Consider the following 19,277-nt stretch of genomic DNA (forward strand, 5'->3'; position numbering starts at 1 on the left):
AAGGAAGGAAGGAAGGAAGGAAGGAAGGAAGGAAGGAAGGAAGGAAGGAAGGAAGGAAGGAAGGAAGGAAGGAAGGAAGGAAGGAAGGAAGGAAGGGAGAAAAGGAAAGTTATTTGGAGGAGAAGCCTTCTGTGGGGGAGGGAGACTGCCAGAGTATTATTGGAACATGGGTTTGAAGATTAAGGAGTAGGGCTTTAGTGCCATCCAGTGGGTAGGTTCTCCAGTGACAGATAAGTGGTAGGTGAAGCCAGGGCAGGGGGCATTCAGTAAATGCCTGCTATGAACTTGATGGCAACAAAATGAGAGATTGGGAGGAGATGAAAATGGTGGTATGAGAATTTTTTGAGTCGAATATAATTAGAAGACTTTCTGTATTCATAATATAGTATGTGTAATTAGAACTCAGTGATACTTTAAAGTCTCATTTCATGTTTGCAAAAAATGATGTGTCTTCATGGCACATTTGATTCTTCAGGGTGAGAAACAACTCAACATAAGGAATATCTATGTGATCCTGAAAAAACAATGAACATATTTATGTCTTAGTTTCTTCATTTGTAAAACGAGGAAATTGCATTTGATGGACTTCTAAGTCCCCTCTAAATCTAGGATCTTAAGAACCCATGTGTATTTTCATATCTTTTATAGGACTGTTCCATATAAAAATTAAATGTAGAAGGTCTTTCTTGCTGATTCAATGGAATAAAACTTTTCAGAATACTCTTACAGGATCTGCACAACTGCACTTGGAAGATTAGGCAACATCTAGCTTGAATTTTTTTTTTGTGATGTTAATAAAGAACTATCCCTGTCCCCCTTCACCATGAAACCCAAGTGACCCAGGAGGTATAAAGGAAGCCAGCTCTTAATAACTCTACTTGGATGCCACTAAACTGCACACCTGGAGAGAAAAGGAGAGATTGGAGCTGTCCAAATTCCCAGATTTTCATTTATTACTAGAACATGTAATACAGTTGGGAAGTAGAAGGGCTTATATTAACCACAGAAGTCAATCAAGTCCTTATCAGCTAACTTTCTTTAATCATCAGTAATGGCTGCTAAATATCATAGACATGGCTCACATTTCCTCACCATTCCTTTCCAGAGATGAGAAAGAAACCAGGGGGAATCTTCCCTTCTCTATTAGCTAACAGTACTAACTCTCTGAAGAAAACCCAAGACATTAATTAGGAGGTTTCGAAAAGCACTGCTGTCATAACAGCCTCAGTATGTTTCTAATTTTTACACAGTCACCCAAACATACAGCAGAAAGGTAGGAAAGTACATCACACCCTTCACACAGCCTTGTCAAAAGACAAAATGGAAATATCTGTCTTGTAAGCTTGCTGGTGGTGACTGTCGCTTCCAGCTGTTTCCCTGTGGTGTGTACATAGCAAACAGTGGAGACAAATTTTCACAAAATTGTGAGCCAATTCTCAGACTATAGTTTTACCTGCAATCATTGACTCTACTCTATTTCTCAATAGGCATTTAGCATCTTGTCTTTTTTTCTGGATGTGGTCACTGAACAGCAACTGGTAACATCGTTCCCTAAAGGATGGGGTAAATATGAAAAGTGGGTATAGAAGAAAAAATAATATTTTCCCCTTATTTTGATCTAAGCTTCCATGTCTTTATTTTGCATCATTCTACTCCCTTATATTTGTCTCACCAGAATACAGCACATTTGTTTCAAAGAGCCATAGGAACCATTACTGAAACAGACAAGTAGTTCCTACAAAATTAAAATATAAAATCTTTGCAATATTGATTATTTCGTTCATTTCTATAACAAACATTTATGGAACATCTATTAAGAGCTACATAATATAAAGATACATAAAACAAGGTCCATGCCTTTAAGGAACATCCTGGAGATAGTCAGATCTGTAAATATCACATATGCAAAAAAATAGGGCTTTGGGTTAGATAATGGAGAATGAAACTCAAATCAACAAACATGTATTAGATGTCTACTGCATACAAGGAACTGGTGATACAAAGACAAAAAATGCATCAGTTTCTTCCTTTAAAGGGTTTTATTTTGTTTCGCAGTCCCTTAGATTGGGGAAAATCTCCTTGGAGATTATACAATTTAATTCCATCATTTTATAGAAAAAAGTAGGGCCAGGAAAGGTTGTGACATGTCTGATATCATAGAGTAGTAGAACTAAAACTAGTTTAAAGATCCCAGTATTACATTGGATTGGATTGTCAGCTAAAATCTAGAGACTTTGAAGGTAAGAGCCTGCAAGACATACAGAGGGGTTTGCATCTACAGTGGGGAATGCTGGATGAGGCTTAGAATCTTTTTTTTTTAAACCCCTACCTTCTGTCTTAGAGTCAATATTGTATATTGGCTCCAAGGCAGAGGAGTGGTAAGGGCTAGGCAATTGGGGTCAAGTGACTTGCCCAGGGTCACACAGCTGGGAAGTGTCTGAGGTCATATTTGAACTCAGGACCTCTGGTCTCTAGGTCTGACTCTCAATCCACTGAGCCACCCAGCTGCCCCTGAGGCTTGGAATCTTGAGAGAAGAGAGATTCCAGGTGGAAGACAATTGATATCTCTCTATTTTGAGATAGCAAGAGTGACGGGCTAATCAGAAATTTCTTTCCTGAGCCATACAAAATCCCTCATTGATCCTAACCACTATTTCCCCAAAGACACCAAGAATTGTGGCAGAACCTGAGAAGTATAAGAACAGTATGGTGTGATAAGACCAGGGGTCACCAAACCCTGAGCCTCTTAGAGACCAGGCTGAGAAGCCTGTGTCTCTCAACTTTGTGGAGAGGGAGAAAGATATTTTTAGACAGACAGGAACTTTCCTTATCCTCTTTCCTATAAAATCCAGCCAGCAGACATCCTACTTATCTTACCCCTACTCACTATATGCTAGAATAAAGTTGTCAGTTATCTTAAATTGACTTCCCTAGCATATTGAAGAGAAAGAGAGCTGATTTCTCTCTTTCCCTAAGGTAAAAAATTCACCCATTAAATCAGTTATTAGAGGGGAGTAAAGGCAGGGTTCGTAGAAAGACATATTTGAAGAAGATTGAAAGGAGGAATCCATCTCACCTTCCTTCTACTTTCTGGGATCATTTACCTTTCCTCCATTACACCCAAACCAGCCCTCTAATACAATTTGGCACCCCAGATGGGACTCGAACCCACAATCAAATTTTCTAATGATCTATTCTCTATACAAACTCCTCTATGCATTCAGTTGGTCTTATCCCTGATTCCAGGAATAGACTGGTTATTCTCACTTTTAGCTTCCTTATTTCTCTGCAAAGCTCCGCTCAGGTACTGTTTTCTCCATGAAGCTTTCTTTGACTCCTCCTTTTGCAAATATCCCTAAAGTGCTATCTTTGCTCTTTCCTTTCATACCTTTATGCTCTCCCCCACCTTCTATTTTGCTCATATTTCCACATTGTATATTTCTACACAATTATGTAAATTCCTTGAAGTCTAGGTGGTTTCATTTTTGGTTTTGTATTTTCTTTGAGAAGGAACATATACTAAATTGAGAACTTGATTTGGAGAGTCAGTGAGATCTGGGTTTAAATCCAGCTTGGGACACTTACAAGATGTGTTTTTTAACCTTAGGCAGGTCACTTGATCTTTCATTCAAAATAAGGGGATTGTATTTAATGGCCTTTAAGTTGCCTTTCAGCTCCCCATCTTAAATGCTATGAAGCTTAGAACCTAGCACTGTGCCTTCTTTAGGCATAGCAGCCACTTATGTTAAATTTCATTCAATTTGTTGAGGGATAGTGGTGGAAAGTGACTCAGAAGTGAGCCAAGACAAAGCAGAAAGATAGCCTGAGATAAAAAAAAAAGTATCTTGTTATGTTCCACACAAAGTGTTAGTCTTAGGTGAAAATTTATTTTATAAATTCTGTATCCCAGTTAAAGAAGAGGATGTAATCCATCCCCTGGCAACCCAGTCAGACTGACTGACAGTGGGGAAGCAGAAAAAAGATCACATCAGTAAGGAGACAGTATTGGGAATGGTCAATCCCTCTCCCCTTCTATTAAAATTAAAATGTGATAAAAAAAAAGGAGGAAAAGAAACAAAACGGTTCTCTTCAATAGTCAGTTTGTACAGCCAAAATAGCTGTCTTTAAGGGGGCAGGTAAACCCATCAAGCTCCTTTTTTTCATTAGAGGTATGCAATCTGGGAAGGAAAATGTCACTGGAGAATCATACCAGGCAATGAGTAAATTAGAGACCAATTTCCTTCCCCCAAAAATTATTATCTGAGAGGGGAAAAGAAAGTACCTGTGGAGGGTGAGGAGGAGATAGAAGATATTTCTTGACTGGCAGCTAAAATCTAATTAGACTGACAAATCTTCAGTGCTTTCCCCAGTTATGAGGCTTGGCAGGAAAGAAACTAGCCCTGGAGCCACACATTATGTAAGGCTGTTAATCAATATTAGTTGAGCCCTGATCCTAAAAATAAACTTCCCCAGGAGGCTCTGTTGTCTAGTAGTGAAATCAAGCAACTTGAACCCTGTGGAATATATAGTTGGTAGGTTTGAGGCAAAGGGGCACAAAAGTGATAATTAATTTGGGATAAGTTTGCTACATAACTAGCATGTCTTTATAGTATAAACTACTATAGTGCTGAGTTTGGTTTAAGGCAGGTTGGTCTTTGTGATAACACAGAAGATTGTTCAGATAGAGATAAAAAGAAGTTACTTTAGTTACCTTCTAATGTTGAAATTCTATGATTCTGAATCCCATTTAAGGGAGCTAATTTACCAAAAGGATTGTTTAAATATAAAGTCTTTTTAAAAAAAAACCCTTACCTTCTGACTTAGAATCAATACTATGTATTAGTTCCAAAGCAGAAGAGGGGAAGGGCTAGGCAAAGAGGGTTAAGTGATTTGCCCAGGGTCTCACAGCTAGGAAGTGTCTGAGGCCAGATGTGAATACAGGACCTCCCATCTCTAAGCCCAGCTCTCAATCTACTGAACCTCCCAGTTGCCCCCAACACATAAACTCTTACATCTTCTTCCCAAAGCATATAGTTTGATGATATTAACCTAGGTCTGATCTATTGGCAACTATAACACCTCCTATAATTATAGTTTACATAAAAATGTATATGTACTTATACACATAGATAATAATTATGAAATAACTAGTATTTTCAGTGTTTTAAGATTTACAAAGTATTTTACATGTGTGATCTCATTTAGTTCTCACAACAACTCTATAAGGTAGGTATTGGTATTATCTTCATTTTATAGATGAAGAAATTGAGGCTAAAAGGGTCAAAAAGGACATACTTATACAAAAAAATATTTTTAGCATCTCTTTTTATGGCAGCAAAGAATAGGAAATAGTTGAACAACTGTATTATATGATCGTGATGGAACGCAATGGTTCCCTAAGAAAGGATTTACGGGACAATCACAGAAAAAATCTGGAAAGACTTATATGAAGTGATACAAAGTGAAGTGAACAGAAACAGCAGAATATTTTGCTGATTAACAGCAAAAATGTACAATAATCAACCATTTTGTGCCCCAAAATACAAGTGGCTCCATTGAAGAAACATGAAAGTATACTAAAAAACAGATGTAAGTTTATCAGATTTGTCCTCTTACTCTAGAAGGAGTAGGAAAACGTGCACAAAGAAATAACTGGGTAGACTAATGAATTAAAGAATAGACTTCCCCACTCCAGAAGAATTCTACTAACCCTTATATTTAATGTAATCATATTAAGTCATACTGGGGATATTTGATAGTACCTAGATTATCCTTAAAATCATTTAGTTCATGTGTAAAAGTTCCCTTTGTTTAAGAGTGTAAAATCCCATGGACACTAACAATTTTGGATTATCTGCTAATATGTCTGTATCCCTATAGAAGCAATTACACAGGTTGTAGCAATGTGTGTAGCTTTGTCTCCCCAAATAGACCAAATACAGGAATTAAGGTTGTCAGTGATACGGGAAAACATTTACTTGTATCCTTATTGTATGACTTTTCCATCAGTAATTTGGTTATTATCAATGAAACCTGTAGTTTTATGAGAGATTGTTATTACTGTGTTTCTGTTCTTTGAGATTCAGAACTAGACTAACTTTTTATGTAAAACTAGAGTTAACCAAAGGAATCTTCTTTACCCTGTACATCTGACTTCTTGTTTAGTGGGGTTTTGTGTGTTTTGTTGTTTTAAATGCCAGAACATTTTTTTCAATACATATAAACTGGGAGGAAGAGTTCTTTCAATAATCATGTCTAGAGATGGCAGGTTATAATTGGCAAGCATATTACACATACACTTTTCAAGAACAATCATCTTTACCCTGACCCTTTCACTAAATCTAGGGAACTGTTATTTCTCTAAGCACACACAATGGTTTTCCTTGGAACTTTCAGCAGCCAAGTTCAATAAGTTCAAGATGAAAACAAGATTTCTAAATTCTCTGAAATCTTTCCTTTTTGGTGATAATAAGAATAATTTCAACTCAAGCAGAATAGAGTGATTTTCCTGTACTTTCCTGGTAACTGGGTTTCACGGGTGAATGTCAATGTGACTTTGCTGCACATTGGCACAGAACACACAATCAATGAACTAAAGGCTTAGAAATGGTTAGAAACGGTGATATGGACAGAACACACTGATCTACTATACTGTTGTTAACAAGTCCTAGCCCAAAGTAGCAATGCAAATTAAAGTGGAAACTTGTTTTCTCTCTCTCTCTCAGCCCTTTCCTCTCATCTGGCAGCAGTTTTAAACTAACTGTAGGGATTCCATTATAGTATTGACTAAGCTCTTGCCTTTCATTCTTGCCATCTCTTAAATATTTAAAGATTCATAATTATGAGTGTGTATGTTGGGGGGGATGGAGGTGTCAGTGGAGTTTAGCTTGTCTCATGAGGTCCAGAGAATGACTCTTTGAGCATTAGGATGGTACTGGGAAACCTAGGGGATCCTTGTTTTTTGTTTGTTTGTTTTTTGTTTTTCAGTTTACTTGCAGCACTTTTATTTTTCCTTACACAATGACCTGTTGGGCATTACAATTCTCAAATCTTAGGATGACTTACAAATTTTGGTATTCTACTGTCATGTGAGAACATTAAGGCAATGTACAAGGTTTTTTGTCAGATCTTATCATCAAGGGAATGAGAGCTCAAACCACCAAATCTGAATGTAATCTCTTTCTGAAGATCCCATTGTTAGCACAATAAGGGAGGCTGGGCAATTAAGGTATAGTATTAGGAAGACCTCAAACTGCTACAAGAAGCTCTAATAAGGAATTCAGCTTTTCTCCCACTCTAAGGTTGCTAGAAATTGCACATAAAAGCAAAGAAAGCAGTTTTCTTGGCTGGTGTTTCTAAACTAGCCCTCATATTGTAGTGTCATTTTTTATTAGATTTTTTTTTTCTTTAAAGGAAAGAGGAATGTAAGCTGGTGGAGAGAAGTCAAGGAAAGAGAACCCTGTAGTGAGGAAGATCTGAGATCAAGGCCTGCCTCTGACACATACTCTTTATTTGACCCTGGACAAATCACTTGACTCTAAATTAACCAAGCAACCCTATAATAAGGCTGTAAATTACATTTGATTTGCCAATATACATTAGTATAAAAAGTTCCCACAATGAGGCTCCCCTTCAATGATGAAATCACATGTTAGGACCAAAAAAAATATTATAGCCATAAATTTAATTTTATTGGAAGGAGGGAAAGCAATGAGTGAAAGAATTAAAGATGAGACTCTTTTCCAGCAATGTGCTTTTTATGAGTTACTTGCATTAGTGGATTTCCCTATGCCTTGAAAGAAGAAAAATCATGTGAGGAATATTCCCTTCTAAAGCCTGCTTCCTATGGGAAATTCTTGAATTCATCTGGGAAAGAAGAGTTCCTTCATTTTTTGATTGAAGATTTATAGTGATGAGGAACTCACTATTTACTGAAGGCAGTCCATTCCATTTTTAGACAGCTCTAATAATAATTAGAAAGATGTCTAACAAGAAAGTTTCTTCTACACAATAATATGAAATATTTTTCTTTGTAAGTTCTACTCTACTATTTCTATATCTAACTTTTGGGCTCAGAATAAGTCTAATAATTGTGTACATTTTTATTTAATTTTTCTAGATTACATATACATAATTTTAATAATCATTTTTTGACATTTTGCAATCCATGTTCTTGTTCTCCCTTCCCAAAGCGGTCAGGTAATATGATAGAAGTCATACATGTTTGATCATGCAATATATATTTCCATGTTTATCATGTTACTAAAAAATCACATAACATTCATATTAGATAAAACTCATGCGGAAAATGTAGGGGGAAATGGTATTCTTCAATTATGGATTCGATTTTCATCCATTCCTTTTATGGTATCAGATAGCGTTCTTTATTAAGGGTCCCTCAGATGTCTTTTCTACATTAAAGATTGATTTTTACCCTTGTCATATTTACTTTTCATTTCCAATTATTTCAACAAATCATTCTGTATTAAATTATGAATCTATTTCTTTTAGCATCCTGGTTACTAATGTCCATGGATATACCTAATTTGTCAATAACCTTCCTAAAATAATGGTATCCAGAAGTGGTCCTCTCTTCTAGCCAGGAGGTGATGGTATCCATCAAAATGGACCCTGTTTTTCTTTTGAAGCAGCCTAATTGAGGAGTCATAATCCCCTTGCAACCTAACTTCTTTGTGGTAGATAATGGAGCAATGGAACCAGATTCAGGAAGACTGAGATTCAAATCTAACCTCAAACACTTACTAGCTGTGTGACTGAACAACTCTGTCTGCTTCAATTTGTTCATCTATAAAGTGGAGATAATAATAATATCTACCTTACCAGGTGGTTGTGAGGATGAAATGAGATATTTGTAAAAACAGTGCATAAAACCTAAGGAATTCTATAACTGCTAGTTATTTTAATGATTAATAATAATTATAATTTTGGCATAGGAACTAACCTTTTAATCATAACATCTTGTATGGGAACCGACAGATAAATGCTTGTTAATTGATTGAGTAATTGATTGCCTGGCTTTTACATAGATAATTATTTTGTTCTTTTATGCTTCCATGTATTTCACTGTTACTGTGCACATATATTTAGATATCCTTAAAAACCGAATATCTTAATAGGACTTTCATTCACTTTGATAGACATGATAAAAGTGAAAGAAAAGTAACATAGATATAAACCAATTATTATCATGATAAAGGGAAAGAAATATATGCCAGAAAAATATTTTATAAAAAACTTCTTCCAACTGTCTAGTTAGCAACACATTTTAGTGGAAAGAATTTTAAATTGGGAGTTAAAGGAAGTTCTACTTACTTATTATCTTAAGCAAGGCAAGTGACTTCTGTAAGGATTTATTTTTTATCTACTACATTTTTCCTTTATCAGGCTTCTGGATCAGAAAAACTCTGGTTTGTTCACTTTTATATATTCTTTTTTCTTAGGAAGTCGAAGGAATATTTTTCCCAACACCTCCCCCCCCTCCAATAACATGATTAGTAGATAAGGCTCTTCTAGCTGGTATATGATTGATCCTCATCTTCTATAGGGGCAGTGAGCATTAGAAAGTCTTGATGGATAACTTCTCCTTTAACTATTCACCAATCAGTAATGTTTTGGGATGTCCAAGGAGGGATTCATCAATGAACTCCCACTTACAGTTAGGAACTTCATTGTTTTTCATTGTTAAGAGGATATTAGGTCAATTAGTTTATTGGTTAAATGCTAGTTTAATCCAACAAATATAGATAGATAGATAGATAGATAGATAGATAGATAGATAGATAGATAGATAGATAGATAGATAGAGATAGAGATGATATATCTATTCTTACCCAAAAAACAGTCTCTTGAATATTTTAAATTGTAACCTACTATATGGCATGTTCCTGCTAAGACAGTGATTTTCTATTACACTAAAATCAATTTCACATGAAGTCCTTCTCCTGCAATGCCTCATTATGTCATGGAAGTGTTCCTGAGTTTCTGACCATAATGATGGAGTACTATCTAGAAAGTCCTACTAACCTGGAAAAGTTTCAAGGGCAGACTTAAGCAATGGACCATTTGTCAGTTATCTGAGGACCATTATAGATAACTGTTCATTATCAAAAGTAGGACATCAGAGGGTGAATATTCATCGTATCTGCAAAAGCAGTCCTCATATCAATTAGGTCATATATTCCTGAAATACTGAAATATTTAGAACAGAGATTCCTAATTTTTTTTGGTGGCTTGGGGTGGGCGGAGTGTTCATGGATTCCATTGATAGTCTGGTGAAGTCTATGTCCTCCTTAGAATAATTTTCTTAAATGCATAAAACAAAACAGTGGATTTTACTAAACAAACTAATTATATTCAAATGCAGTTTTCAAAATATTTATTTAAAAACAAATTCTCAGATGCTAGGTTAAGAACCTTGACATGGAGTCCTGCCTATTGCCAAGATTCTTGCATAGAATTCTTCAGTGTTTTCTTCCCTAAAGGTCTTGCCTTTTACATATTTGTGGGAAGTACCTAGATTTGTTCTTGTTCATACATTTGTCCTCCAAAGGCATACTTGGGGACTCTCTTTGTTTCTGTCTAATCTCTGAGTACAATGCCTAACTGAGGTCAGTGGGTATTTGGCATTTGAGGGGACTGTAAGACTGACTATCTCTTAGGAATGCCATTTATTCCTTTGCTTCACTAAGCTAAGACAATGTATTCTGACATTAAACAACTCTGCCAAGACTTGTACTGACAGAACAATACTTCTACCAACAATAGAAGGGACTTTTCTCAAGCTACAGAGTCATAATGCCTTCCTTTCAGTGGGGAGACCAAAGTGTTAAAAATTGTTGCTTTAATATCAATAGAAAAGAAGCTATTTGGAGTAGTATTCATGAGAGCATGAATGTATGTATCAGCACTTATGACCAGGAAAGACTTGATCTTACTGGTCTCTTTTAGTGTTAAAATCTGGTCTTCGAACACTTGTGGCCCATTTTGAAATAATTCCTTCAACAAAGACTTTTCTAGAAGTGGTCTTTCAAATAGCAGAGAAAGGAGAAAAATCATTTCTACCTTTGGTCACATACTCTTTACTATAAAAGAAACAAAGTCACCAGCTGCTTAATTGGCAACTCATTCTGGATTCACTGTGTCCATCAATGTTAATGAAAAGGTGATGTTAAAAATTGGACCCAGCTGGGTCTCCAGAGAAGCCACGAGGTACTGAGTTTTCTACAAATATTAACTAGACTGGGGGCAGTTTCTCCACAAGTGGTTGAAACATTTTATTTTATACCAAAATATTTGAGGTTAATAAATCAATTAACCTCCTACCCCCACAACTGACCAGATTTATTAAATGCTAAAGGAACCATACCTGCTTTAAGTTCTACTTTGGGCATATTTCAAATAACTAAAAGAAAGTGCAATGACCATGCTAAGAACACTTAGCATAGTTAAACCCAAGCTTTTCAAATTTCCTGTTCATGGGTAACCTGGGTTATTGTCAAGGCAAAGGAAACCCAGTATGCAGCAGAGGGAGAAGTGATTAATCCCAAGTGAATAATAACAGTAAAAATTGAATTCCACAAGAATTAGTTCTGCCTGTAGAACAAATTGCCCTTAATTTAATAGTGCCCATTACCCTATTGGTGAGAAATTCACATTTCTTACAGTTATGTTGAGATTATGAACTGGACCGAATCAAGATTTACATTTCAGGTAATAACAGATTTCTCTTGTCCTCTTTTCCATTTTTGTGATTTGCAAAAATCAGGCAATAACAATAAATAAGAATTTCATTCTGAAAACATTGTCCATTGATCATTTGGATAATAGTACTTCTGTTATAATGAAGAATATAATAGTAATACTAATTTGCATATGTCAAAAGACTTTTATAACTTTTTTTCATTATGGTTTTCTCTTTTTCTGCCACTAGGGCTTATTAATAGGTATATCTTAGAGGCAAAATTCCCACAAACACTATATTTCAGAGTCGTCACTCTACAGATCAAAATACTCATCTGCTCTAAGACACAACAACAAGGGACTGATACAATGTGGCAAAATGAATAAGACTTACCTGAATGCTGGCTGTGGAACGATTCTTTCGGGTAGTGGTGGTTGCCATTGTAGTGGTGGTTTCCATGACAGTTGTAGACATTTCCGGTGGCATAGAAGTTGTAGGTGTTGTCCCCAAAAGAGATGGTACTTCTCCCACGAGCCTGACGCTACCATTGATTTTAATATTAGGGTTGTTCTCAGCTGCCATGTTCAGAACTTTCAAGCCATCATAATAGAGCCCAGAGAGCTGACCTTGGAAGAGACGTCCTTTGTCTTTTCCTCCAATGGCTATTTGCGCCTGAGTGTTGAAGATGGTTAGCTGCCGGCCTAGTGGGGTTGGGTGGAGGAAACAGGATTATTTCCATATATTTATTTCCTCTTTACCTTACCTGGTCAAAATGGACTGAACATCAAAAAGAGGCTTCCTGAAAGAAATGGGAGGAGGGAAAGGGAGAAAATTGGATCACAGAAATTTAATGCTGCAAACTATTCTCCTGAAAGTCACTTCCAAGGTACATCATGCTGTCATCATCTCTTCTGCTGACTAGCTAAGAATCAGACTCCATTGGAACAATAAAAAAATATTTCCTACCATATCTCTATAAGAAAGGAGAAATCTTGGTTTCTGGCCCGTAGGCAGGCATGCATTCTTCAGAAATTCAAACAATCATGGTTGTCATAAGAAATTCCAAAATCAGGTGAAAATCAGAGGATGAGAAATTTCTATTGCATAAAATATTTTATAGAACTATAGCTATATATGACTAATGAGCATTCAAAGAAGTTAGAGAGCATATAGAAGAGATGGTTAAATCTACAGCTCATTTGAAAAAAAAACTTCAGAATCTGAGTGTATTTCAATGAAGAGATTCAAATTCATGTAAATTTACTATAGAGCTATGTGATCAGTAAATATGTTATTTCTTTGCATTCTCTTTGGTTTATGATTCTCCATATTCACTGACCAACAATTATTATATTATGCCATTTCTATTGGAAAATTGTGGACAATCTGCTTTATTATGACCTAAAAGATGAGAAGAAGACATGAGTTGTGTTCAAGGAAAACAGGGATGGTAAAATGAGCTTAGAGCTCAATTCTGTCTCTGTCCTTAAAAACAGATGATATCAATTAAAGCAATGAATGAAAATATCCAAAAAATGGAATAGGAGAGAGGTAAAGGGTACTGGGGATTTTCTCATTATTAATTTTAGTGTTTGTTTCTCCCTGGAAATATGCTTCCCAGGATGAAGGCCCAACAGGGTTGGGTTGAGAATAGTCACCTCATAATCATCTGAGTCATCTCAAACCTTCCAACCTCACCTACAAATGCTAATGAGTATCTTCTGTCATGTGCCAGATCTTCCCTGTAATCGTGTCTTCAAACAGTACTCAAAGTATTTTTTTTTCTAAACCAGAACTATGATTTCATCAGAACAGGGAGTTCCTCAGTAAGAAACATCTTCTACCACTGCAAAATGGCAAATTCCCTGAAACTTATCATTCTTAGAACACTGAAGTACACATTTTCAGTGGCTAGCCTAGGGACACCTAGCAAGTAGCTGCCAGTGGCAAATTTTGAAACCAGGTCTTTTGTTCTCTGAAGCTGGCTTTCTGGATGACATCATCCTGCCTCCTCTCTCAAAGTTTGATATACTATATTGGGATGACAGTATAGTTAAGTTATTTTTTTGTTGTTATTGCACTAGATTGGCTTCCTTTTGCTTTTCCAAATGTGATAAGAAAAGCAAACTCGAGAATGGGGTCAAGCATCCTCAATTCCAATTTTCTGTTCACATCAGTAAGTCATCAGACAATGGTTCATTTATCCATTTCATGCACTAATCCAACTGACTGTTTTTCAGCTCTAATACCTAGAATCAATTTTCTATTACTCTCCACCTTAACAATGGAAAGCTTGTTATGTTATTGGCAGCAGACAGGTCTACCCTGACATTGCTGTACTTAGCTTTGAGGAGTGTTTAATGGTGGGAGAAGTTAGTTTGAAGTTTGAACTCCTTACAAGTTTTAGGGGTACCAATAGAACTGGAGAAATGGGAAAATTGCATAAAATAGCAAATATCTTTTCTGAAAGAATCCAGGAAATACCTGTCAGATTTCCTTATCTATGAGATCATTAAGGCATTGTCAACCAAGGTCAGTATATAAGTACCAGCTCTCTTGAGATTTGAGAGACTGCAGTAGGTTATGCTGGTTGGAGCATGGAGTTACAGGAAAAATAATTTCCTTCTCTATATGAATCTTTGGTTAATGGCAAAGAAATCTTTTGACCTTAGCAATAACAGAGCTGGTCATAGTTCAAGGGTGTTGTCAAGACAAATCTAATAGGTTGTGGAGGATTATTTAATGAGCTGTGTATATCAGTCTATTTCTGTCTTCTAGGACTTCCTCCTTTCCCTCCTAAAAGTATTAATTCTTCTCAAGTGCATCACAGTCTTGGTGTATAACAGCTCTAGCTAATAGATTGGAACTTGGATTGCTTATTGTTTATTTATATTTAGTGGAAACTTCTATATGAAATCCTAAGTTTACTAATCTAATAATTAATTTTGCTTACCCTATATATCAAGCTCTAACCAGCTAGTCCCAGTCTAGCAAAACCTAAATTTGACAGAGTCTTCTTGGATGGCACGGTCTAAAATCTAATGGTGTATGGGCACAATCGGTTCATATTGAGGGCTGGTTGTTAACAAAGGTGTGTTGGCAAGAAAAACAAGGGAAATACCTATAATACAGAAGGGGGGTAAGGTAGAGGGACAGAAGGAATGAATGTTTATTCCTTCAAACTTAAGCCCCTGCAGAAAAGGAAGATTCTGATACTAGATGATAGTCTAAGAGTTTTAGGATACCAAGAACTTTCTCTTACAAGCCTCTTAATCTCTTGAAATGGATTTTCCTATTTCTCTACTCTATACAAATTTAGAAACTGATAATGTATGTAGTTAATGTTTATAATTGGTGAGTATTATAATATTATTTAGGTATCATTCTGGCTATCATTGAACAATTGTGTCACTGTGTCTCATCTTATTTTTCTATTTCTCGTTTTTAATTCTCTTAGATTGTGCAAATGAAAAAAATTCCATTTAGCACTATTCTGGCATATAGTAAGCACTTAATAAATGTTCATGGTATTGAATTATAATTGATTCTGACCCACACAAGCTGATACTAGTCATTTCCTCTTCAAAGTTCTGGTTTCCAGCTAGTACCTAGAAGTGAACATGTCAACATCTATGCTAACAGAGTTCTGAGAAATTGGAATTTGGATATGACTTTAATATGGAGGGAGTGAAAACAAATATCCAGGGCCATGTGATTTTTCCAGTATTCTACTCCTAATGTTCTTATATCCTACTCTCCTACCCTGATCTCAGAACAGTTCCTTTGTGCCCAAAGGATATATCCAAGGGTTAACCTCATCACCACCCCCATCATTTCATGGGATAATTTCTATTTATTTCCCACCTTATATGAGGCCTATCCTACCTTTGAACCCTATCCCTCTTGATACACTTCCAAAATTCTATTCCAAGTATTTGGTCCTGAGTGTGATTATATTCATAATTGAGGTTCTCTTTTCTTATATTCCACTATATTCATGAGTAGAGGAGATTTTTGGTCATGACTCCCCAAGTTCTATTTACCAATCTATTCTTCAAACCCATTTAATGGACTGAATAGATAAGGCCTGTCTGTTTCTTCTGTTGCCGTAGTCTCTAGAGCTAACAGAGCTAAATATAAAGTTAAATATTTTAACCTTATTCCTTAAACTCAACAACAGTTCTTTGCCAACCATATCTACATGTGAATGTTTAGTTAAAAAATAATCCATTAATAGAAATCTAAGAAGATAATACTAAATCCCTGGCCTATTTTTTCTATAACTTTGCTGAATCATATTTTTTTTTAGTTAGAAAGAAGGACTCTTCTAGCTCTTGTAATTTAAAATACTAAGAAAAAATAGAATCTCAATTTCTCAATTCTATCAATATCCCCACAGTATTTTTTGTTATACCATCAATTCAAGATTTATAAGAAAAAGAGATTGCTTTGTTTTAAGTGGAACCCCCTGCCCCCTCCTACCCTACACACTTGTGGATTTAAAAATTATTCTCACCTCATTGGACATCAAGTTTCCATGTTAAATTAAGTCCTTGCCCTGCTACATAAGTGTTGAACATAGACTAATTAATTAAACCTCAGAACACCCTTGGGGAATAAGTAGTATTATTTCTCCTCCTCTCAGATGGCAAATCTGAGCTATAAAGAGGTTAAGTGGATTGTCTAAGGTTAGAAAGTCAGTCAATAGAAGACCAGAGTCAGAGAATGAACCGTGGAATCCTTTGACCCAAACCATTTCCCCATGACAGTACTTGCTACTAAGATCCATGCTAAATAGCTTTTATCTGATCACTACTCTATCTTTGACCCCTTCTTCTTACTGTCTTTTCAAGGTTTTCTGATATGTTTCTAAAACAGTTCCTGAAGTGGATGGGGAAGGGGAGAGCACAGGTTAGGAATGAAGAAAATGGATACAAATTAACCACCTATCTATTTTTTTCAGAAAGTCAGAAATGCATTCCATATTGCATAATATTCATTACACAAGAGAACTGTAGCTTGCATCTATTTCTTAAATTACTTATGCATTTATTAATCCATACAGATTCAATAACATGATCATAATACCACCCCTGTTATTCTCTTTGCATTTTAACCCTCCAGCAGTTTTCCTTGTTGGTCTACTGACAAAATGCTACCATCAGAAGAACTTTAGGCCAAGTCATGACTTCATAATGGTTTACAGAAATGAAAATGCCTGGCATGCTGTTAAACTCAGATTCCAAGAGGCAATGGGGTGAAACAAAAGATTACCAAAATAAAATAGCAAAGAACAAAAAGTTTTCTCAGGCACATGAGACTCAGACATGCATCTAATTTTTTATTCTTTTAAAAACGGTGAGGCAATCATTGTCTTTATTGTTAAAGGGACTTTATGAACTTGTATTTACAAAACACAGTTATTCACTTTTTAAAGAGTTCCTTATTGCTTTTTAATTACACCACACGGATTAAAAACAGGGCAAAAGGCTAAGACTCAGTAAGGATTTTCAGCAGTAGTTGATCCTATTAAGTTCCACTCAAAGTTAGAGCTTTAGAATACTAATTTGGTTATAAATATATTTGTATGTGTCTGTGCACACACACTATATATACATATATGTATGTAATTAGCAAATGCTTGTTTGTTATATGAATCTCTCAACATTTTAAAGAGATGTCTTGTGGTCGAAAAGTATGATTTTCATATATTTACCCCAGACATAACAAATGGAAAATTTTCTTCCTTGAAAGGCTATAGTTTACCTTTTAGCAGGTCTTCCAAGAAATACAGTATATGCTATCATTGGGTTCAACTTCTGCCTTCTTTTGTCTCACTCCCCCAAAATAATTCAGAGGATTCAGCTTTGCCTTTCCATTAGCCTTGGTACTTTTCAACTCTTCTTTAAACAAATTATATTTTGATTGATTTTAAGAGATCTGAATGTATACGCCATACCACATAATGGAAAGCACCATCTTTTCTTTTTCAAGGTCAGCAACTAGGACCCAATTAACCTGTAGACATACTTGAACTTTTGGTACTCAAAGTTAACATTCACCAAACTCCAAGCTCTCTCATCCTTGTTATTGTTTAAAAACAAATGTTTAAAAAACATCCTTATAACATTTGTTTTAATCAGTTTAATTAAGTTACAACCATTTTATAAACAAATTCAAGTCATAACATTTTAAGCCATACTTCAAAGAAAGGAAAGCCAAAAACAGCCTTATGAGATAGAAGTTTAACAAGTAGTTTTGAAACTTTTAGAACACTGTGGTAAGAGATCATTTAAAATAAATTAAAAAGAACATCATGCAGTGGTTAAATTGCCATAATACATTTCTTTTTTTAAAGTTTCTGGAATTTCCTGTTTGTGCTTGTTACACTGATAGTGAGCTTAGACGTTAGTCCCTTTAACTGTATTTTAATGGCAATGTATTATAGCATGATTTATCAACATATGGCAGGTGGAAGCTGACACAAATTATAATGAAAATTAAAACAGTCATTTATGCAGCAGGCGATTATCATTTAAGGAACATTTATTTGCAGGCTTTAAAAATGAGGGTTTAGAATCAAATGATTTTAAAATGAAAGTTTTAATGACGGTTACCTTTTTCCTGCAGCCACTCTTCTACAGGCCGGTTATATTTGAAGGGGATTTTCTGTTTTACCATTTGGAAGCGTTCATTATCAGTGTTGCCTTTAAAGTTTAAAAAACAGCTTAAAGAACAATCTGAAAAGTCAATAAATCATTCAAAAACATCCTAGGTTTTGGGTTTTTGTTTATGAAGTTTTAAACGATAGATATCAATTTATCTTTAATAAGAGGTGAGGATGAAGCCACTCTGCCCTATGATTGACATTGTAAAAACTTCTGGAAAGGGAAACTTGGGGTAGGTTGTTTTTTACTAGGCAGTCCTCAGTCACTGGGGGAATAAACCCCAGAAAGAAAATGAACAGCAAGCCCATTCATTTACACATGTACCCATTCCACCAGGACTTTTCTTCTCTTAGCCTGTGAATGGACTTTCCCTCATCAAGTCTGAAAGATAAATAGCCTGGAGCATTCTGGAAACAAGCAAATTTGTTCTTGGGCATACTGTTAAATCAGTTGATACATCTGAAGTTAGGCAGAGACCTACTACAGTCACATAAGTGAATTGTGTGATCTTTCTCCCCAGTATATCTCCTAAAGAATAAGGAAATATTTAGGAGATCCTGAACTCTGTTGGTGGTAATTCAATATTTGAAAATCATCTTGCCAAGTATGGGTTAGAAGAGAATTTTGAGTCTGATGACTCAAAAAAGAGAAATAGTTCTATGAGTTTTAAGCTAGGGGTTTAAGGGAGAGTTCCATCCCTAGTTCTAAGTGTTGATAATGCCCTAAAATTGATATGTCTATGTTCAAAGGGCCATCAATGTGCTCGATATGTAAAAGAGGATTAAGGATCTAAAGTAACTATCCAGGATGAAAAACACTGAAATAGATTCTCAGTTCATTTCATATTCACTGGTCAAACAAATTTTGATCTCATTAACAAGAATTAATTCCATATGATCACTCAGGAA

The 19,277-nt window shown here is 35.6% G+C and overlaps 1 protein-coding gene across 15 annotated transcripts in view; it reads right to left on the bottom strand.

Annotated features, from left to right (window-relative positions):
* Positions 1-19,277, bottom strand: part of NRXN3 (neurexin 3) — a 2,159,162-nt gene that overhangs the window by 176,239 nt on the left and 1,963,646 nt on the right. For all 15 annotated transcript variants that reach the window (XM_056820749.1, XM_056820726.1, XM_016428731.2 and 12 more), the window contains 2 exons: positions 18,319-18,408; positions 12,095-12,402 (listed from right to left, as the gene is read on the bottom strand). In XM_056820749.1, coding sequence (XP_056676727.1) covers positions 12,095-12,402; positions 18,319-18,408 — 398 coding nt within the window. The remainder of the gene's footprint in view (positions 1-12,094; positions 12,403-18,318; positions 18,409-19,277) is intronic.

Source organism: Monodelphis domestica, chromosome 1, assembly GCF_027887165.1.
Source record: "Monodelphis domestica isolate mMonDom1 chromosome 1, mMonDom1.pri, whole genome shotgun sequence".
NCBI lineage: Eukaryota > Metazoa > Chordata > Mammalia > Didelphimorphia > Didelphidae > Monodelphis > Monodelphis domestica.